This window comes from Phocoena sinus, chromosome 5 (assembly GCF_008692025.1).
Source record: "Phocoena sinus isolate mPhoSin1 chromosome 5, mPhoSin1.pri, whole genome shotgun sequence".
Taxonomy (NCBI): domain Eukaryota; kingdom Metazoa; phylum Chordata; class Mammalia; order Artiodactyla; family Phocoenidae; genus Phocoena; species Phocoena sinus.
In genome coordinates, this window is record NC_045767.1 from 27,430,355 (window position 1) to 27,454,180 (window position 23,826).

The 23,826-nt window shown below is 38.3% G+C and overlaps 1 protein-coding gene across 5 annotated transcripts in view; it reads right to left on the bottom strand.

Annotated features, from left to right (window-relative positions):
* ANK2 (ankyrin 2) overlaps positions 1-23,826 on the bottom strand; it is a 574,287-nt gene that overhangs the window by 194,813 nt on the left and 355,648 nt on the right. For all 5 annotated transcript variants that reach the window (XM_032631821.1, XM_032631822.1, XM_032631820.1 and 2 more), the window contains one exon: positions 13,373-13,474. In XM_032631821.1, coding sequence (XP_032487712.1) covers positions 13,373-13,474 — 102 coding nt within the window. The remainder of the gene's footprint in view (positions 1-13,372; positions 13,475-23,826) is intronic.

Consider the following 23,826-nt stretch of genomic DNA (forward strand, 5'->3'; position numbering starts at 1 on the left):
AATAAAAATAAAAAAATAATAGAAATTATCTACTAGACGAAGTCTCATCTTTGTATATTTATCACTGACTCATTTAATATTTCAATCAATTCATCTTAAAAGAGGGCATTAAAAACATGGATCTTCTTCTGACATAGAATTTATCAAGATTGGCAAGCAGGGGAAGGAATGTATATCAGAATTAACCAGTAACTTTTTTTTAAATGAAACGAGAAAACTCCTCTAGTGGGGCAGCCTGAAGTGGATGTGCCTCCAAGGGCCAAGGGTGAGATTGAAGTGAGAGAGTGAAAGAGCAGCAGGACCTCAAAGGGAAGGAAGCAAGACAGGAGCGTGCAACCTAAAAAGGTTCCGCACCGCTCATTCTAGTATGTGCTGTGTCCGCCTACTTCTAGTGAGACACAAGAATGTTGTCCACCATATTAAACTCAGATAAAAACATGGCACAGAGTTTCAAATTAATGTAAACTAGAGAAAGCTTAAATTCAATAATTAATAATAACTGAATATCAATTATTCACCTAAACTTTTTTGTACATGTATTATATGCCAAGCATTGTGCGAGGAACCAAGTTTACATTTCCAGCTACCCATAAAAAAATCTAGTAATGTTATTAGATAATTAATAATAATACCCCTTTTTTACAATTTTAATTAAAAATAAGCCAAATTTGGCTTGCTGGGCTCTAAAAGAATATGGGAAGAGTGAGGAGGGAGCCATCAAACAAGAAAACTTAGCTTATGGGAGTCTTCCAAGTACCACACCATCACTCTGCTTTCCATCATAATATTGGGCTGGCCAAAAAGTTCATTCAGGTTTTTCCAGACGATGTTATGGAAAAAACTTTTGGGCCAACCCAATAAAATGATTCCTGCAAATTGCATTCATTATCAATTTCAGGTTTGTCTGCAATACACAAGCCAGCTTAGTCACTTTATCCTCTGAACAATCACAAAATTTGGTTCTTTTCACAATTGATTGAATTTTGTGTCCTGTTTATCTTCCCAACAAGGCTTCTTATGAACAAAAGTCAAATCTATTCACCTTTGTAACCTCTACGCCTAATATAGTACCTAGCAGAAGGCGAAGGATACTGCAGTAATATTCTTACAATGAATGAGCTAATGAATAGTATGTACCATGCAGAGGTAAACAGGATTTTGTTTAATTCATCCAGTCACTGTGCATTCTATCAGGAAATGTGGTCAGTGCACAGACAAGTCAGGTACAACTACGTCCACCTCTAGCCTTTGGAAACACAATCAGGAAAAGTGCACTCTCTGAGGCTAAAGCTGGTTAATATTAATGTGTATAAGAGCAAATTAGACCGTGAGACAAGGATTTAATCTAAAGTGGCTTTTCGGGCTTCTCTGGTGGCGCAGTGGTTGAGAGTCCGCCTGCCGATGCAGGGGACATGGGTTCGTGCCCTGGTCCGAGAAGATCCCACATGCCGCGGAGCGGCTGGGCCCGTGAGCCACGGCTGCTGAGCCTGCGCGTCCGGAGCCTGTGCTTCGCAACGGGAGAGGCCACAGCAGTGAGAGGCCCGCGTACCGCAAAAAAAAAAAAAAAAAAAAAAAAAAAAGATAAAGTGGCTTTTCTCAGCCTGGGATCCTTGGATGTGCTCTTGAGGATCTCAGAATTCTCTGAGAATTTTTTTAATCTGATATTTTCATTTAAGTGCCAATCTTAAAAAAAATTAATAGACATATATGCTAGATCATCTGGGTAAATCACATTTAATTAAATATCATCTAGTAATTTCTTGTTCTTGTGTTCTTGATTGATTCCAAGGGATTATTTAAAGGAACATGAATCTTAATGCAGGATTTCTGAAACTGAAGCATACAGATGTATTCTCAGGGCTCCCCCCCAAATCTCCTTCTCTAAGTAGGAGAAATACTACCTCAAGAGATGGTCTGTAAACATAACGTGATGAAACTTGGGTATTTCCATTTGGAAAGCAGAATAGATGGTTGAGGAAGGAACACTAGAACCTTCCTAAGTATTAGAAGCTTTACTATTTCCCACAGAATAACAAGTTGTCTGAAAGGGATAATGACAATTTTGATTAAGTTGGAAGGAATAAACTTGTTAGAACTTATCCAGAATTTGTCCATCCAGCTACTCTAGCTTGAGTGAAATCATCCACTGTGGCCAGCCCAACTTTTTGTTAATTAACTTCTCTCCAACTGCAACTGTCACAGCCATAATTTGGTCTCCTGAATGAGTGTGTGCAACACAGTGGGTTTTCTCACGTATCATTTGAGCCCAAAGTAGTCTCCCTTTAAGGTAGAGAAGTATGTTGTGAAGATTACATACATAAAGTATGTAACACAGTGATGAGCATGTCGTAGGCATGCAATAAAGAAATTATTATTTGATATCATAGGTATTATTACTTCCCATTTCACGAATGGATTATTTGACTCAGAATAATTTAAGTGATTGGCTCAACGTCTGTGTTTATTCAATTATTCATTTATCAAATATTAATTGGAAACCTATTGTGTACCAATCCTGGGTCTTATTCCTTCCAGCAAAGTGCCCTTTTCACTAAACACTGAAGCTTAAATACTAGTTTATAAATCATTCATTGTGACCTGGTTCATATAAGCTAGTAGCCGTATTTAGATTGGTATACTGCATGGGCCTTTCTTTTTAAACCCCTTAATTTTCCTGTGTTGTTGATGTTCCAAGTTCCCAGTTTGTGGATCTTGCCTTCCTTTCCGTGTATTGCTAAATTGTTAGCTGTGAACGCAAATGGTTAATAAGAATCTAATGTCTTCTTTAGAGACACAGAAATCTCACTAAAAGGAGTCATTAAAAAGGGCTGTAGGATTCCCTGGTGGCGCAGTGATTGAGAGTTCGTCTGCCGATGCAGGGGACACGGGTTCGCGCCCCGGTCCGGAGGGATCCCACATGCCACGGAGCGGCTGGGCCCGTGAGCCATGGTCACTGGGCCTGCACGTCCGGAGCCTGTGCTCCGCAACGGGAGAGGCCACAACAACGAGAGGCCCGTGTACCACAAAAAAAAAAAAAAGGGCTGTAGAGACCGTCTCCAGTTTGAGGTCTAAATTAATAATTTCAAGGGAACTTGAATAACAGATCTCTTGATATAACTTCTGGTGGTTGCTTTGGATGAGAATATATATTCTCACCTCCCTGGTAAATTGCTTCTTTCTCATGCTACTTCCCTCCTCTGCCTCCCATGGGCACTATTGTTGTCTTCCCTCATTCCTTAAGGGAAATATCACATCACAGGTTCTCCGATAAACTTCTTTCCCAAGGGCAGTGGCATGCTTCTCTCACCCCCGCAGTGAGTCTGCATACCCACTCAGGTGCAGGGTTTAATTTCAGATTGTCCTCTCTGCCCCCTCTACCCTGCACAAAGAAGTTTTCTTCTTTTTATTGATGGTAGCTTTTTTTTTTTTTTTTTGGGTGGTGGTAGCTAGGGGAACGAGGGTGTGGGGAGAGCCAGGGATGACCTCTTCCAAGGTGTGCCCTTATAAGCTTTTGTTCATCTGCATCTTAGACTCTTTCATCTTACCCTGAAGACCTTTCATTTCTGCGGGAAGAGGCTGAAAAGAAACTGAGTAAAGGACTAAAATCAGTTGCCTACATCAAGTTATACGCATGTATATATATAGGCTCATCAAGAGACAGGTGGCCCCTGATCATGTCCATCTCAACAGACAAGCACTTTTTCATACGGAGCTGCTGAATTCTCTTCTCTTTTTCTGAATCTAAAGAAGGTATCATCTGAAAACAAGGTTTCCTTTTTTTCCTTCCTCCTTATTCCAGAAGAGAGAAGGCCTTGAAAAGACTAGAGATCCTAGGATTTGGGGTTACACCTTTATAATCATCAAAACACATACACATACACATGAAAGGATAAGGAGAAATCTATGAGGGTAGGGAGGGATGGGAGAGGCTTGGGAAACTTCTATAGAAGAAAGGAAAAAGACTGTTTAGAATAAGTGATCAGCAAACAAAGAGACTGTTAGACTATGAGTGGACAAAATCTCGGTTACTGCAAAGGGGCTGGTTGATTTTTAATGGCACAAAGGAAATAACCAAGCAGAAAAATGACTAAGCAAAAATGGCATCTACCTCTTACCTCACACACCACCTGTGTTTGGTTGTAGCGCATATCTGAAGAGCTGTATTGAATACGTGTTTGGATCAAGATCTTCCCTCTGTTGACCCTCCATAGCAGAAATCAAAGTGAGACTCCATAACTCTATGGGCTCCTGGCTAGACTCCCTGCTGCCTCTTCGCTTTCTCCAGACAACTCTCACAATCTCACCATCACCATCTGGTTGGGACCATGTGGACTAAACTTATTACACCCTGTATCCCTCTTTGTGCCAGTCACCACGTGAATCCTCATCCCTCCAAATGCAACCCCTGTACGCCTTGCTATCCCCTTTTCTAACTATGTCTCTGATCACTTCCCATGTCCTGAAACTCTTACACAATGGCCTCTAGAAGACATGAATGTGGTTATTAGCAGCATCTGTGTCTTAAATCTTTTCTCTGAGCATTCCTTTTAACCTTTCTGTTCTAAATGAAACCCGAAGCTACCGCTTCCCTGAAGTCTACTCAAGTGATAATATTTATCCCCTACACCCCAATTAACCACTGGACTCAGTGGACCTAAGCTAATGCTCCTTGCTCTTCAAAACTATTTTTTCCTCATCCTTTTACATAAACCTCCAGAAGCCACCAGCCTGTATGTTTTAGATCCCATCCTCATCTCTTGAAGATTTTAGCTTCTAGTTCATTGCCACCTTTTCCAACATATACGAAGGTGGTTTTCCCAGAACTCTACACATTCAGGTTCCTGACTTTTCTACCAATAATTTTTCTTCTCTCTACCTCATCTACTCTTTCCACGGTCATTTCCAATGATATAATCTTCCTCCAGGATTTCAACTTCAAGCACCCGAGCCGTTAACTTCCATTTACCCTCCTGCCAATCTACTGACCCCAATCAAACAATCCTTCAGCCCCTGACACCTAGAGTCTGTTCACCTTTTCACTGTGTCCATTTCTTTCCTCATTCAGCCTAAATTCCATGCATAATCTATATAATCATTTTAGTCATTCCCTTGTATGCATCCGCAGTTGGCTTGCCCTTCTCTGGCTGTACTACACATGCTTAGCTCAACCACAATCTCTGCAACTGATCCCATGTCTGAATGTGGCTGCAGAGATACAAATACGTACTCGCTCGTCATAATCCTTAAGTGGGCCCTTAACACTGCCTGGCAATCATACTCTGTTACCCTTAATCACTCTCTCTCCCACTCTCCTAGATGATTATTTCATATCTTCTGTCTCCTCAATCTCCAACACCTCCTCTCCCATCTTAGCTCTCTGCTGATGACATTCATATTTCACTAAAAACTAGAAGCAATTAAAAGAGAATTTCCATTCCACATCCAGCTCCCAGCACCACACCTACACTACTTCTTGGTCTCTTATCCCTAAACCCTTCTTTTTCCTGAACTATCCATGTTCTTAGCAAAGGCCAACTCCCCCAGTTGTGTACCAGGTCCCATCCCCTCTCACCTACCCTAGGACACCATCCAGCAAGTCTACCCTCTCTCTCATGCATCATTGATTTTTCCCTCTTCTGCTTCTTTTTTCCATTAATGAAACAAAAATGCTATAATTTATCTCATATTTTTTTTAAAAGCCTCTCTTGATCCTACCTCCTCTTCCAGCTACATCCCCTGTTCTCTCCTTCCCGTTACAGAAAGAGACCTTCCAGTAGTATCTGGTCTGCTCATTACCGACTGAATCAACTCCAGGCTTTCACCCCACCAGGCAACTGAAAATGCCTTTAACAAGTCATTAGCTACCACCACTTCACTACAGCATTTGTTCTGTTCCTCAGCTTATTTGATCAACAGCATTTTATAGGGTTGATCATTTCCTCCACCTGAAAATAACTCCTTCACTTGGCTTCCGGGACACTGCACTCCAGGGTTTCTTGCCACTTCTCTGGGCAACTCTTCCCCATTCCCCTTGCTGGTTCCTCCTCATCTTCCTGACCTCTAAGAGATGGAGGGTCCCAAGGCTCAGTCCTTGGACCTCTTCAATTTTTCATAAATTTTTCACTCACTGTTTTGGCAACCTTGTCCAGTTTCCTAGTTTTACATAACATCTATAACACTGAATGTTCCAAATAATAGATCTCTGGCCAAACTCTCTCCTCTGAACGCCAGACGCATCTATCCAACTACATGCTCAATATCTTGGATATCAACTAGACAAATCAAATTTAACATGTTCTCAAGTGACCTTCTGATTATTCCCTCAAACCCGCTCAAACCACAGTCTTTCCCATCCCAGTTAATGAAACGTTAGCCTGCATTCGTCTTGCGACCCCAGCCTTCATCTCTGACTCCTCCCATTTCCACTCAGCAATCATTCACTGTTACACTTAATCACGCTCTCCCACTCTCCTAGACGATTAGTTCACACCTTCTCTCTCCTCTCGGGTAATGAATCTTCCACCCTCATTATTCCCTTTGTGACCCCAGCCTTCATCCCTGACTCCTCTCTTTTGCTCTTAGACTACATGAAATCCATCAACAAAACCTATCAGCTCTATCTTCAAAATATATCCAGAATCCAACCACTTCTCACCATCTCTCCTGCCTGCTTACCTAGAATAGAACACCTCATCTCTCACTGAAAATATGACAAAAAGTGTAATACTCCTTTGTAAAGTGTGATACTCCTAAAAAAAAAAAAAAAAGTGTGATACTCCTTTGTCTTGGTAAAGTATTTCAAAAGTGTTCCCTCCTTCTGCCCTTGCTCCCTTTCAGTCTAAGGGTGACTATTCAAACTTAAGTCAGCTTATGTCCCTTCTCTGCTAATCACTTCTCTTCTCTCGGAATTAAAGCCAAAGTTCTTAAAATAGCCTACATGCTCTCTGGTGCTGCCTTGGGCTCTCCCCGACCTCCTACTTCTCTTCCCCTCCCTCGTTTTACTCCAGCTACACTGGCTTCAAACACGCCAGGCATGCTCCCTCCTTGGGGCTTTCTCCCCATCAAGCCTTCTTCTAAGATATACTCTCTCCAAACAGTGCAGGGCTTCCTTGTTCAATTCCTTCAGGTCTTCCTCTGACCATCCTACCTCAAGTAACATGCTGCTCCCCTTCCCCTCCCTCTCCTTCCCCGCAACTATGTTTTTCTCCCTGTCATTTGCTTCCATCTCTCTTTCCAGATATTTTACTTTTTTCCTTGGTGACTGTCTCTCTCCTCTATGGTTGTAGATTATAAGCTATATGAGGGCAGGGTTTTGCCTCTCTCTTCATGGCACCTAGGACAGTGCCTGCCACATAGTAAACACACAATACATGCTTGAATAAACAGATAAACAAATGGTAAGCCTGAGTTCAGACTGGCCGAAAGACTGCTATGATGATAAAATTTGAGACGACTTAAGGAGGTTTGAGTGGCTGCCTGGGAGTTATGTTTTAAAATCCACATCTTTTAGTCATAGAAAAAGAGCATTCAAGAGAATTCTTAGAATATAAATTGTTCTGTTCAATCTAAATCACATTAGCAGAGTACTTAAGAAGAGGAGCCTGGATTTCCCTGGTGGCGCAGCACTTAAGAATCTGCCTGCCAATGCAGGGGACGTGGGTTCAATCCCTGGTCTGGGAAGATCTCACATGCCATGGAGCAACTAAGCCCATGCACCACAACTACTGAGCCTGAGCTCTAGAGGTTGTGAGCCACAACTACCGAAGGCCGCATGCCTAGAGCCCAAGCTCCACAACAAGAGAAGCCACTGCAATGAGAAGTCCACGCACTGCAGTGAAGAGTAGCTCCCGCTCACCACAACTAGAGAAAGCTCGCGGGCAGTAACGAAGACCCAAAGCAGCCAAAAATAAATGAATAAATAAAAAATTTTTTAAATAAAATAAAAAAAGACAAATCACAAAAAAATTTGAGTGAAGCTACCCTTGGCAATTTTTAAATGAAAGAAGATCTTCATAATCCTGTGTAGTTACACACAGAAGTGAAACTTTTCAGAGCTATGGACAAGTAGTTGAGGAAGTCTCTACCGGAATTACTTTACATTGGATAACTTATCAACATTGAAACTAAAAATTCTAAGTTCTCAAAATATTTAGCATACATTATTCAAATCCAACTTAGTGCTACTCAATATAGAGCAAGAACTGGTATTAATGTATTGAAAAAAATCAGAGAATAATGCAGAATCCAGAAACAAGAGCACACATAGCCAGAACTAGACAGATGCAACACCTTTGGCTTCTTCTAAATGAGGGGTCAAAATAAGCTCATAGATATATAACAAGATTATTTGTACAAATATTTTTACCTCATTTAACTTGTTAGAAAACTATATATAGTTCATTCCATATTCCATTAATTCTATGAATTCAATTCTCAGTTATTCATTTTTGTTGTTTCTGGCATTTTTAAATGTCATTTCTGGCATTTTTAAAGAGAGGTCCAGACCAGATGGATCCAAATGGCATTTATAAAAAAGATTTTAGTTCCAAAAAAGATTTTAATTTAAAGAAACCCAGATAACAGTAACTGTTACCAAATTGCTACTAAACGTGATATTTCCTAATTGGTGACACAGGCTACAATAATACCTTTTATGTTCTGTCCTGCCTATAAGAACCAGTACCACTTTTGCTAAAACTTAGGTTGAGAATCAATATAAAAATATTTGCTAATATTTATTGAATACTTGCTCTATTAACCTTGTTTATAATATTGTAATCTTATGAACAATTACTAAATAAATGTAAAAAGTAAGTATATATGAGTTTCAAAAATAGGGAGCAAACACTACGATTTATTCTCCTTTCTGAATGTACAAGAGATTAAAAGATAAATAAATACATTACCAGCTTAATCTTTTACGGAAAATGAAAGTTAACAAATTTGTAACTATTTGGGAAAAATATGAAAACAAAGTTTTTTTTTAAAGAATATTGTCTTGTGTCAAATTTATGAATTTTTCCCACGTCATTTAAACAATTAGAAGCCAAATGGTATTTTTCAACTAAATTTCAAAATTCTCATGGTAGTTACGAGACCAATTTTATAAAGAAAAAGATTTTCATCCAAATTTCAGTTTAAGGAATCTTAGCACGCCAATACATGTGGTATTTTTGGAAAGTTGGTACAGCCCAGATTGCCTTTCATTGAAAAATACAACAGGGTACAGAAAATCCTGCTTTCTATGTTACATGACATAATGCTCCCCAGAAACTCAGGCTTACAAGCAAAATAGAGAATACTTTTTCTTTCCTTCTTTCATATGCCATATTAGCTTTGAGCTTTCACATATTTAGAAATAGCAGTACTTTGGCTGAAGAGTTGCCTCTTTTGCCCTCCTAGGTATTTGGAAATTATATTCTGCTCTATATTTTATTTGAGTTTTAGTAGTAATCCTGGTGGTGGTGCTCTTTGACTTAAAAGTTCCTTTAACTACATATTATGTTGATCTGAGGATGAATAAAGTCCTTTTTATATTAGCAATGGTAGATTAAAAATAAGATTCAAACATCTCAGGAAGACGTCCTGTAGTAGAAAAGATTTGTATGTGCGAGACAGATCTGTGTGACCCTGGGGACATCACTTAACCACTTGTGGACTCAGTTTCTGCATTTATAAACTCTGGCGAATGCCTACCTTATAACATTTGTCTCTGCTGATTGATGAAACATCACACATAAAGCCCCCAGCACAAAGCCTAATACATAGCAACTAACTAGTTAACATTAGTCACTTCATTTCCCTAATCTCTATTTAATGTACATTCTTGAATGGTAATAATAAAGAACCAACACCAGACAACAACATTTACTTTCTACCTAGTAAACTCAGGTGACTGAGGAGAGTCAATCTCATACTTTGTGTGGAGGTCAATTTTAATTTTTCTGATTCTTGGTAGACATACACAGTAACTGCAATTAGAATAGGTACACCCTAGAAAGTCCTTTCATATTTCATATTTAATTTACACTTCAACTCGGTGGTGTAAGACTGAATGTATTATTACTTTCTTGTTTTAGCGGTTAGAAAAATGTCACTTTCTGAATTGAAATGACTTAACAAAGGTGGAGATGGAACTTGAACTGCTGGGCTCTAAGTTCTGTGTGGTTTCACGACATTTTGTTGCCTTCTCACAAAAATACATGTTCTTCCCCTTTATAGTAACATGCTAGTGGACAGTCGGCCACTACACGAAAAATACGTTAGGCAGCTAAAAACTTCTCAAAGTAACTCAAAAAGTGAGCTTGGTCAATAAAGCGAATAAGAATTGAGTATTTACTGCTGAGAGTTTATTTTTCTTTAAAAATAAACTCCAAGGTCTTTTATAAGATTAAGATATTTCTTATACTTTAGGGTGAAGTGGACTTGGTTTGACGGAGGTTAACTTTATTTTCCTTGGGTTCGTCTTTTGGTATCACTTACGATGATTTTACCAAATGAATTAATAGTTCTAACAGTTTCATTGCCTATTTTCCAGCATACTGCAAATTTAGAATGTTAATGAGTTGATATTAAAATTGGGGGAATGTATTTAATATACTTGAAAAAAGTCTAAAATAACATGTGAAGGGACTTCCCTGGTGGCCCAGTGGTTAAGACTCTGCACTTCCACTGCAGGGCCACAGGTTTGATCACTGGTCAGGGAACTAAGATCCCGCGTGCCATGTGGCCAAATAACTAAGTAACTAAATAAATAAAATTAACATGTTAAAAATTTTAAATATTTCATATTCAATCTCACAGGTAGCTTTGGAAGAATTTCATTTAACTATAATCTATATAGGAATTTGGATGTTGTCTTAATCTTTTAAAGTAACTAATGTATCTAAACTTCAAATTATTTGTTCAAAAGAACACTAAAAACATATCAAAAAGAGATTCATAATGAAGTATAAGATGGATAAGAAATAGAGATGTAAAATATGAAGATTTTATATATTGGGATAAAGGAATTTACTCTTATTCCATAGGTCAGGGTCAAGAACTATGTAAGGTCTGGGATTTTATCTCACCTACAAGCTAAAAAGCTTAACTGCTACTATTTCCTGATACTGGTAGAAGACATGAGTCTCCTGGATCAGAGACAATGGACTTTATAGTTCATGGCAAAAGGAGCGGCTGAGTGTCAATATGTTGCTTACACCAGTTCCCTATGCCCCCCTCCCAATCCCATGCGAGTGACACACAGGACCAGTGATGGATGCCTGTGCGTGTCGTGGGTTATGTTAAAGAAGAACATTAACCTTGGGGAATTCACAGCTTTTAAAATAAGAAAGAACAAGCCTACTTCTTATCTAGAGGAAAAAGTTACCTAATCCCTCAAGGTTGCTCACTGCAATCACTACCCTGAGAAATGCTCCAGATAAAGAGCATACAGGGTCTTTCATTTTCGACACACACAAAAGAATATATAGGGATGCTCAGGGTGACAGCAGACTGGTATTCCCTACAGCAAACACTCAATATATTTTTTTTTAAATGTTGAACCTTCTTTTAATTTATTTATTTTTATTTTTGGCTGTGTTGGGTCTTCGTTTCTGCGCGAGGGCTTTCTCTGGTTGTGGCAAGCGGGGGCCACTCTTCATCGCGGTGCGCGGGCCTCTCACTGTCGCGGCCTCTCTTGCTGCGGAGCACAGGCTCCAGATGCGCAGGGTCAGTAGTTGTGGCTCACAGGCCTAGCTGCTCCGTGGCATGTGGGATCCTCCCAGACCAGGGCTCGAACCCGTGTCCCCTGCATTAGCAGGCAGATTCTCAACCACTGCGCCACCAGGGAAGCCAGCACTCAATATTTTTGACGCCACGGGAGTTACTCCTCTAAAGGATAAGAAATACTGCCATCGATGACAGTACTGCTTAAGCCAGTTACTCTTAAGAGGAGCAAGGAAAACCCTGCACCCTTTGCAAAAGGCTTCAGGTAATTTTTATACAACTATCTTACTGACCTAAGCACTGGAAGCCATAGAAAGTTTGGTAGTGAAAGGAGTGCCATAATCATATTTTTATTTTAGAAAGATGACTCAGGACATAGTGTGGAGATTGACCAGAGTGGACAAGGTGAAGACAGGACCTAATTAAGGAGGCTGTTACTGCAACCATGGTAAGTGACCATGTCGTGAGTTAGTGCAAATTTGTGGATGTAGAAGATGAACTGAAAAAGGAGTGCTAGACTGGTGTAGGGGAGAAGACAAGGGTGGAGAGCTGTTGGAACTAACATATTGGTGAGGAAACCAGCAGGTAGGAATTTGAGAGGAGAGTAAGTTTGAGTATGAAAAGATATCAGGTTGTTTTTGAAAAGCTGTACTTGAAAGATATACTAATTTCAGGCGACTATAGATGGAACGTAACTGGGCTCAATATATATCAGGATATATATCAATATATATCACAGGCATTCTATAGATGATTTAGAATCTGCCAATGAAATTCATTTCCTGTTAACTTAAAATTAGTCAGGATTATTCACTTCCCAGTCAGCTCTGTCTCACACACACACACACATACACACACACACACACACACACACACACACACACCACACCGATGTGCAACATTTAGCACACTATATTGAATATTGGAGTCCACTAGACACTTTAATTCATGGCATTAAAATCTTAGTAAAAAATAGCACAAAAATCTCAACATCACTGGGACCAAATAATATCCAAATGTATAATATTGTCTAAAGTCCTTAGCGAATGGATGTGATAAATAAATAATCCAAATACCTCATTTAAGCCAACAGTTGCAACCTCTTCTCATTCAAATTTATATTTTAAAACTAATTGGGGGGATTGTTTTGGTGGTCCTAGTCAGTGTAATAGAGCATAAAAAATAAATAAAGGCATAAAGTTGAAAAAAATAAAAAACTAATTAGGGGGAAAGGGAGGGATAATTTCGATTTTATCCTCTTATTTCTCTATCCCAAATTGTAACAATCAGTTACCCCTAAGTAAAAGGCATACAGCAAACAAGAAAAGAAGCCAGAGTCTGGATAACTAGTTGATGATAAACGAGAAGTAAAACATCGTTCTTGGTCAACATTCCAGCTCACGGCAGCCCAGATTATTTCATAGGCAAAACTGAGGTTCAATTATTTTTGATCTATCTAATTTGCCAGCCTTATTAGCTCTAGATACAACCATATGAGGCTTCAAAAGTTGGTAAGGAAGAAAAATGGACTTTCATAATTCTGAACTGCTGCTATTTGGGTAAATTCAACAAGCACACGAAAAAAGCTGGGCTCTTGGAATGTATCTGCAGGTAATAAGAGTGTCTTCAATGTATAATACAGAGCCAGCGGCAGTGCTCTTACCTGGTTGCAGGTATTGATGTCTATGCCCCCCTTGAGATATTCCACTACTTTGTCTAAGTTGCCTGCTCTGGCAGCACGGAGGAAGCTTGCATTGCTGTCAGACTGTGAGAAAAAGAAAAGACCTTTAGTGAAATATTGATAAAATGAAAACATATCAAAGACAGAAACACAAGAATGTTTGCACCATGCATCAGAAAAGCTTCAGTTGCACTGTGTCCATTGACAGATGAAAGGATAAAGAAGATGTGGCACATATACACAATGGAATATTACTCAGCCATAAAAAGGAACGAAATTGAGTTATTTGTAGTGAGGTGGATGGACCTAGAGACTGTCATACGTGGTGAAGTAAGTCAGAATGAGAAAAACAAACACTGTATGCTAACACATATTTATGGAATCTAAAAAAAATTAAAAAAGGTTCTGATGAACCTAGGGGCAGGACAGGAATAAAGACGCAGATGTAGAGAATGGACTTGAGGACACGGGGAGGGGGAAGGGGAAGCTGGGATGAAGTGAGAGAGTGGCATGGACATATATACACTACCAAATATAAAATAGCTAGTGGGAAGCAGCCACATAGCACAGGGAGATCAGCTCGGTGCTTTGTGACCACCTACAGGGGTGGGATAGGGAGGGTGGGAGGGAGACACAAGAGGGAGGGGATATGGGGATATATGTATATGTATAGCTGATTTACTTTGTTATAAAGCAGAAACTAATACACCATTGTAAAGAAATTCTACTCCATTAAAGATGTTAAAAAAAAACAAAGAAAACCTTCAGTTGCAAAATATTTCAATCCTGAGTTTAAAACACTGAATAATAATTCACAGTACAAGTCATCAACTTCACAGTATTTCTAGAGAGTTGTTTAAGGACATTAAAGTCAATAGGAAATACACTCTGCTATATTAAAGAGTATAAAAGAACAATAAAAATAATTATTACCACTTTGCTCCAAATCTTCAGCCACATTTGAAGATGAATTTACACTACCCCCAAATCCACTGTTATCCATACATTTTAGCTTCAGGAAGCTAGTGACTTTATACTGAGCCTAACGTCGAGCTAAAAAACAAATGAAATAAGGTACTGGGTTTCTTCTTTCTCTTCCTTTACTGTTTGGTTTTCAGATTTCCTCTGAGGGAGAGCACTGTGTATGGGTCACCTGACAGTCTGTCCTCATTATAAGGGAATAACAGAAAGCTCCAAGGATGCTTCGAGGAAAGCAGATAGCACCAGTTGGCAAGTGTGGACTGGGCCGATGCAAATTTTGTGATCCCAGTGATTTTGGAAAAACAAGATTAAATTTAAACCAGTTGACATAATACCAGGCTCAAATCTCTTGGTAAAGATGATCACTCTGGGTACAAATTGCTTTTTAAGTCCTCATCTTGCACCCATTCCTCTCAAAATCTGATTCTGGGAGAACAGTTGAATTTCCCCCACAAAAAGTCTCGGGGAGACTTCTCAAGAGATGTAGCCACAATCGCCCTGCCTCTCTGACTTGCTGACAAAGCCTGATTTTCAAAGCTTAACACAAGGATGATGATAAGCCTTCATTAGGTTCCAAGGGACTGGCATCACTTTATAGTTCTTTGGGTGGTACAACATCTGACTACAGAGAAAATGGTAACATGAAAAGGGAGCTAGTAGGAATTAAGATTCAGGTGGGGCAGCTCTTAATCCATCATTCTCCTCAGTAGGCTGCCCTGCCCTCTCTCGAAGAATGGACTTGGCCAGGGCCCTTGGCACGCTCTGTCAGGCCTATTTATTGTGACTGGTGATGACGTACGGAGATAGAAACGTAAGGGTTTTCTCTGGGAGTCTCAAATACAGAATTATTTGCATACCATTAAAATGATTTACACAGGGGAAGACTGAAAACCCTAGGACGAAATTACCTCATATTTAACCCAAAACCACAATGGCGTATAAATTTACAAATAATATAGGTAATTTCTGAGGATTTGAGAGGTATGACTGAAATCTACACATCTGGAATTCACGCTCGGAGTCCTGGTATGACTAACATCACACTGTTTCTCCTCCCGCCTGCCCTGCTACGATGCCTCACGCTCCATCCTTCCTGAAAGCTGTGCCCATGGCAGGGTGCCCCAAGTATATCTGCAATGCTGCAGGGACTGAATTATGACTCATTTTTAAATGCCTATTCTATGAATGTATTTTGCGGCTTGCAGCAAATTCTAAATTCCAGGAAGATTTTCCACCTTCAGGTTTCTCACCGCAGTACTTAAAAGCGAAACATTAAACTCTGCATTAAATTCTGTCAATATCCCACAAGAAACATCACTTACTAAAAAACAACAAAAATTAAGTAATATTAGGTCACAGAAAGTATGACAAGGTTATTTCCCATAGATTTTTAAAATAAATCCACATGCTCTATACTATATTAAAGAGGATGCCTAGAAAATACTTCCATCTTATACATGAGGCTTCATAATTATAGGTAACATTTATGCGTGTTTACTGTGGGTCAGGCACAGAGCTAAGAAGTCATATGCATTTTATCATTATTACAATAATACTAGGAGAAAGGAACTATTATTACGCTCATTTAATAGGTGAGGAAAGAGGCTTGGCAAGTTTCCAAGGTCACATAATTTTTCAGTGAAGATTCAAGATTTAACCCATGTTTATCAGCCTCAAAGCTAGTCTTATCTGCTATTCTACCTCATCGCTGCAAAGTATCAAAGCAGATGTTAGTACAAATACCTAACCTATGAGCTATAAGTTTGTTTCACTTGTGATAACCTCAGTATGCCCTTGGTCTACATATTCGCTCTGAAAATCATGGCACTTGCTAAACAGAGTGGCTTAGCTGGAGAGGGAATTCTTGGCAGATGGCCCTAGCCTCAAATTTATCAGCCATCTATGCACCTAGAAAAATGAAGAGCTGGCTTGAGACAAACTGATTAGAAACATACTCACTTGGGAATAAAGAAAGAGATGGTAAAGTACACACTGCATTTAAAAGCCAGTTGACTGTCTCTCTCTACATGTCTAACATGACTAAACTCATGAACTAAGATCAGGGTGCTCTATCATTCTTGTAAAAAAAAAAAAAAAAAAAAAAGAATGCCATGAACAAGTAGAGCCAGAAGGGAGCACCTGACCCTTTAGGGATGAAGAAACACCTGGAGACACCCTGTGAAAGCTTACAGAGGCAATTGTTGGTCTGAAGGGGGCTTCTGGCATCACGGAGGGGAATCTATTAGACCCTCTTAGAACCTTCTCTAGGGACAGTGCATGACATTGAGGATTGCTTTTGCTGTTACATAACAACAAGTTTTAATATCTATTTTTCTCTTTTCTGAATCAAACTCCTAAAAAGTAGAGGTAAGTCAAAGACTTACAGCCAGTCCCTGGAATTTTAGCAAAAAATGCTCCCAGTGCTTTGGAGGGGCTAGAGACGGTGGAAATGTAGCATCTGAGCCATCCTGCCAGGGACCTCTTCAACAGTTGAGTCACAGTAGATTTTGCTATAAGTTGGATTCTTCTAGAACCCCATTAAGGGATTGAGCTTTCCCAAAGTGAGAAAATGTATTAGAAATGCATTTTGCAAATGCAAATAAGTGTGTTATTATAAAACGGTTCCAGAGCATGCGTTTCAAGAACAAAATTCAAATGAGACTTCAAAATTTATATGTAGATACTGACATTTTGAAGGTTTAAAGTATAGACCAGCATGGAAGTATATATTTTTCTCCTACTCCCACATAAACACATGCAAACCCTATGCTACAAAGAGGTCAATCTGTGATTAAAGCTCTTGACACAAGAGCTTAGGATAAACAGCAGTCAGTCTGGTTACCTTCAATCAACACAGAGATAAAAGACGATTCAGGGACTCATGGTGAGAGATGCAGCAATTTTTACCATGCTATATTTCCCTCTGAGTATGACAAAAGTAAGAATTTAAAAATTAAAATTAGGTATTAGTAGGGGAGAAGCATGCTTTCAAAATAGACTGTTGTCTCTTGCCTCAACCAGGAGATTTCACACATAAAAAGTACAAGAAAGAGAAAATGAGGCAATAGCAATTCCTTTGGGGTAAAAGTCTCAGACAAATAGACTAATCTCTTTCTGCTTTGCTGCTTTAGGTCCCTAGAACTCTCAATCCTAAAACCAATTGTACTTATGCCTATAAAGTGTGACTCTGGACAAGGCATTCAAATGCTGAGCTCCACTTATTTTAATCTGCAACAGATGGATGTCATTAAAACTTGTCCCCTTTTCAACCTGAGTGTGGCATCTCAAGCCGAGAAAGAAAAATTTCCTCTTCAGTTCTTCTTGACACAGTTCTGTACATTTTTGATCAGAATGTTAGAAAAACAATACTTTCTCAGCATCCAGCAGGGTGGACATGAAAGGCAAGGAGGAATGTGCATTCACAGAGCCACATTATGTCCTAAATGAGTGCTTCCCCGAAGTGTCCAGGGGCACACTCACAGAGATTCATGAGCTTGCTCCAAGATTTTGTAAAACTTCTATGCTTACAGTTCAGTAACAACCTAAGAAGGAGAATATAAGCATGTTCCAGGTCATCTAGATGGCTACCCTTTAACTGAGTACAACCATATAATTTTGATATATGCCTTTGTGTTTACAATTCAGTGCATAACAGTTGAAATAGGGATGGAATATAGACAGATGCATGGGATGCAAAATATTTTGCCATGGGACAGAGACTGATCAGACAATCTGGCCATCATACAAGGTAGGATGTACCAAAAGAACCTGAGCACAGCACTCAGTAGCACATTAAAGCTTCAAATAACAACAGGCTCAGATGCTATCTTTGTAGGGTCCAACTTACCTGGACTATTACCAGTGACTGTAACAGAAAATCCAGAGTAAAATGTTTTTCAGTTCCCAATTGCAGCTTTTACTGGATTAGGTACACATCTTTACCACAATACTAATTTCATCTCCAAGTAAATGAAGAGAGCTTTAAATGATTATCAAATGGCATGCCATTAAAATTGGCATTGGCAAAGTTCTCTAATCACTTTAACTATTCTGAAGTAGGAAACAAAACCTTAAATGTATTAATAATGCTTGTACAACATGCTTATAAAAACGTACACTCTATATTATTTTCATTGAAGTCAAATTCAGAAATGTATTATAGAAATCTGAGGTTAAATCTTTTTACTGTTAAATCCAACATCTGTGATTTAGTTTTAGACAATCCTATCCATTCGATTACATTGGTGTTATCTATTTGAATAATACTAGTTTTGTAGTTCTGTTCATGCTTAATTTGTACAACTTTCTTTTTAGTAATGGTCTAAGAGTTTAAGGAATTTTATGTAGTTTTATTTTTGTACTTAAATTAATGCTATAGGGCATTCCCTGGCAGTGCAGTGGTTAGGACTCCATGCTCTCACTGCCAAGGGCCCAGGTTCAATCCCTGCTCGGGGGAAATTAAAATCCCACAAGCCTCACAGCACGGCCAAAAAAAAAAAGTCTTTTTTAATTAAAAGAAAAATAAGTTAACACTACAATAAAAATAACAGCACTGGAGGTCACAAACTTTTTTTATACTTCAAAAGAGAGGAATACATTATTCAAGTTTGAGAAGCAGGCATCCTCTAGTGTGAGTCAGCCACCAGCCTCAACTACCCTAGGGAGTGACATGGGGCACCTCGCCTCACAGCCTCTGGCTTATCCTGTACCCTCCACAAATATTTGCTGACTGATTAACCATAGGAAAGCACATGCTCCTTGTGGAATTTAGGGAATTTGCTTATTTTCTTAGGATGCAGTCATTCCTTTGTAAAAACAGGGTCATTTACCTGCCTACTCCAAGATCCACATTTTTATAGTAATACAAAATAAATAAAATATATTAAAATCACCTGAGGGGAAAACCTTTAATATATACATAATGAAATAAGGGACATTTCTACAATTCCTTAGGTCTTTTCCTAGGAATGTTGGATAAGTTAAAACCATGTCCAGCAAATCATGAGTTGTATGATCTTGAGTCTTTGTGGGTCTTAATTTCCTTATCAAAAAATAAATATATTTTATAGAGTTGCTGGGAGAATGAAATAAGATTTGAAGATGCTTAGCTCAATGACAGGCACAGAGGACCCTGACCGAGATTTTTTAATAATTGTAGTTTTTCTTATAAATGATAAAGGCAAAACAACAATGACAAATCAAAGGATAGATGCATACACATTATCTTCTTTAAATAAAAAGGTTGTTGCCAGAAGACCAGAGTGTTTAAAAATATTATGCTGTGTGCAGGTACAAAAGGACAAAAAAGAAAGCAGAACTGGGTGTGGTCTGTCTCCAAAGATGAAGATTTTACAAAACACCCTCTTTGTGATATATGAATGCTTTCACTTAAATAATCATACTTTTGTATAGGGACTGCTGGATTGTTTAAATGTTTTAGCTCTTTTAGTAGCTCAAATTGTTATCACTATCTTGTCATAAACCAATAAATTGGGGGGCAACTGAGAACCGCACACTAGATGTACTGAAATATTTCAGAAAGAAGTCCACAAGTTGCCTTCCTGCAGTTAGAACATATAAATGACCAGTAAAACACTTTATACCACGAAATCCTACTTAATTTCAATTCAGCTGGACACTAATAACAAAAATTGCTATAAACCATATGTTTGTACACTGTAGCTCAACCATGCTGATTAAGCTCCATTTTTAGCATCATTTCAATAGGTCTTTACACTGCTATTAAATGGGAAATGCAGAAGGAGCTATGATCTTCAGAAAGAAATAATGCCATTTCTCTAAAGACTGTTCCTACTTCAGTGACCTATGTTTTAAGAAAATTGGTTCAGGCATAGGTGTTCCTATTTTACTTTTAAAATGTTACTTAACAGACTTCCCTGGTGGTCCAGTGTTTAAGACTCTGTCCTTCCAGTGCAGGGGGTGCGGGTTCGATCCCTGGTCAGGGAACTAAGATCCCATATGCTGCATGGTGAGATCAAAATAATAATAATAATAATGAAATAAATGTATTTTTAAAAATAAATAAAATAAAATAAAATAAAATGTTACTTAAGATAATTAATGATTAACACAGAAAATATCAAAACAATAACTAAATTCTTCCTGCATATTTTAAGCAAATATCTTTTTGATATGTGAGATCATTTGAAATTACACTTTTATATAAAGACAAAGTTTGTTTTCCCTTAACTTAGTGTTACACTTTGACACTGATTATTCACTAGCATGCTAAAATTATTTCATTATCGGTTGTTGGAAGCCATCCTGGAGTCCCTGCGCCATGACAAAGTCATGATGCAATCAAAGGCAGGACTGCGAAGCAGCACTGTGCCAGGACAGTGGACTACATCTCTATTGATTTGTTTGGCTGTGTTAAGCTTATATATGGAAACAGCACAAGGGGGATTTGCGCCCAGGGTTAGGAAAATGAGAAAAACTACTACCCACCCCCCACTATTATTGTCACAAAATGGAAAGTACCTATTTCGGCCCCAGGAAACTGGGAACGCAATACACAATCTGGAAATACAGCGATGTTCCTATGGAAAACACCCCCAACTGAACAACAGTGGCCCCTACGAAGGGGCTGTTGATGATTTTGCTTTCATATGGGTCCACTATAAAGAAAGGTTAATACTCTGGCAACAATTGGCGGATGATAAACGGGAGCGTAGGAGGTATTGTAAGTGCTACTAGTGGAGTCAGGTACACAGGAACTGTAGGATATATTGTAAATATTTTCAAGGCACTATTCAAAAAACTTGCCCATGCAGAAAGAACACGAAGATTGCACTTCTGTAATAAAGACTTACATAATAGCTTGGCTTAACTACTAGAAAATAACCTGCAACTAATGAGAACTTGGGGAAGTATCTTGTTAGTACATCTAGAAACTGGGGATGTTTTCAGAAAACTGATAAAAATATTCTGAGGTTAGAACATGTTGACATTTTGTACATGATGATGAAACCTGCCTACATATAAATACCTGCTCTGAAAAATAAATTTGAGCTTGATGTGCTGACATCTACAGAGGGTGTCAGGTCTTATTTCCTTCGCCGACGCCGTCCATCCCTCAGGTTTCCCTGGACTCGTTGGAGCTAGACTCCAACAATCAGTGTCTTCCCTGAGATTATCATCCATGAAAAGAAAAACTGCCTATAGCATACCAATTCCAACCCTTTCAAAGCATTAAGAATATTTTGCAATACTATGTAGAGATTCATGAATCCCTTGTACAATTCTTACGCTTCAAAAAAGAGTCAATCTAGAATATTACATAGCAGTGGGAACAGAAGTGAATGAACCATATCCACATGGAACATCGACAGATCTCACACAAAAAAAAGGCTAAGCAAAATTAGTCAGACCCAAAAAGGACATCTTTATGATTCCATTTATTAAAGTTCAAAAACTGACAAAACTAATCTATACTGTTAGAAGTCAGAATAGTAGTTTCTGGAAGGAGGCAGAAAGGGCCTTCTGGTTGCTGGTAATATCATAGTTCTACCTGCTCATTCTGGGTGTTGTTAAATGGGTATGTAAATTTTGTGAGAAATATCAAGATAAACAATATAATTTATGCATTTTTCTGTATGTTTGTTATAATTAAATGAAACGTTTACTTTAAAAAGACGGCAACACTGAAAAATAAGTTGTTCCTAACTTACACAATAGTGACAAAAATCACTGAAGAGTAAATAGATGAAAAAATTAGTATTCAAAAGCAGCATCTTTTTCTTACTATGGAGGCAATTTTTCTAAGGCAGACTATTCATATTATGCAAGGCTTTTAATGAAAATTTGATTTGCATATATTTAAGGTGCTACACAGTCTAAGAGAAAATGCAGGCTACTAAATGCCCACGGCTTTGTGCTTGAACTCCGAAGAAGGTTGTTGCTAACTCAAATTCTACAGCATCTTTTTATTAGACTGTACAAATAGTACTCCTCTGGTCTTCAAAAATATTTACTACAAATCCAAGAAGACCAGGTCTGGTTCAGAGATCTCGGTTGTTACGTCTTCTGGGATAAATATAAGTAAGTTCTAAGACACAATTTTATACCTTAAAAAAATTTCTGTACACTCACTTTGTGTCACTCACTTTTCTGAAAACTGAATCAAAATAATAATGTGATGATATCTTTCTCAATAAATTAGAAATACTGCAAGAACACAAAACTAGTAGGAACAAAAACCCTAAATCAGAAAAAAAGTTGTGATATATATTTGATAACTATTTTATACTTCAGATTCCCTGTGATTTTGAAATTTTTAAATGCTTATATATTTTTATAGATATTCATTTTAAAATAATTATTGAACAGAAGAAATAGGAATTCCTGAGTTAGTATGTTATGAGACAGTAAAAGTCTAACTTGCAAAGTAACTGTTCTGCTGACATGAGTTTGGTTCCATAAGATGTTTCTACAACTAGGCTCAATTCGAAGATATCAATACAATGAAACATTAAAACTTTCACTAAAATGAGAACTTTTACAGAGATAGGTAGAAACTTTCTTAAGTTTCTTAAGTTAACTTGCTTACATCTCAGTTTCCTACTGAACATTATCATAAGTTGAAAATTTAAGCAACTTCTCCTAAGGCAGGGAAATCAACAAGTTTTGATTACTTGTATTCTAGACATATGTTCTGCCTACGACTCCAAAACACCTACAGAACTCAGAAGTTCTGTCACAAAATAAAACACATCAATTTTTTTCTGAATTTAAATGGGAAAATGGTAAATTTGTAGATGGAAATATCTGTGGCTCCTCCACAACATTTACAAATCTAAGAAAATCAGAATAGTGAGGGAAACATTTTGCTGTCACTGTAGGTCAGACATCAGATTAAATAATTGGAGGTTCATCTTAAAAATTTAAATTGAAGAACACTGCAACTGAATGCTTCAGATTGTCTCAAAGGATAAGATACTCTTTGAGAGGCTTCAGTTACATCAACAGATTTTTCTTTTTAACATCTTTATTGGAGTATAATTGCTTTACAATGGTGTGTTAGTTTCTGCTGTATAACAAAGTGAATCAGCTATACATAAACATATATCCCCATATCCCCTCCCTCTTGTGTCTCCCTCCCACCCTCCCTATCCCACCCCTCTAGGTGGTCACAAAGCACTGAGCTGATCTCCCTGTGCTATGCGGCTGCTTCCCACTAGCTATCTATTTTACATTTGGTAGTGTATATATGTCAATGCCACTCTCTCACTTCATCTCAGCCTACCCTTCCCCCTCCCGTGTCCTCAAGTCCATTCTCTACGACATGAACAGATTTAAGACATTATTGCTTTGGTTAGGTAAGCACCTTAATGATTGCTTTAGCTATTAAACTATTTATCAGGAGTTAATATTTCTTCCTAAAGAGCTTATCATGCTTTGAGAAAATGGCATATGATTAGGAGATTATGACACCC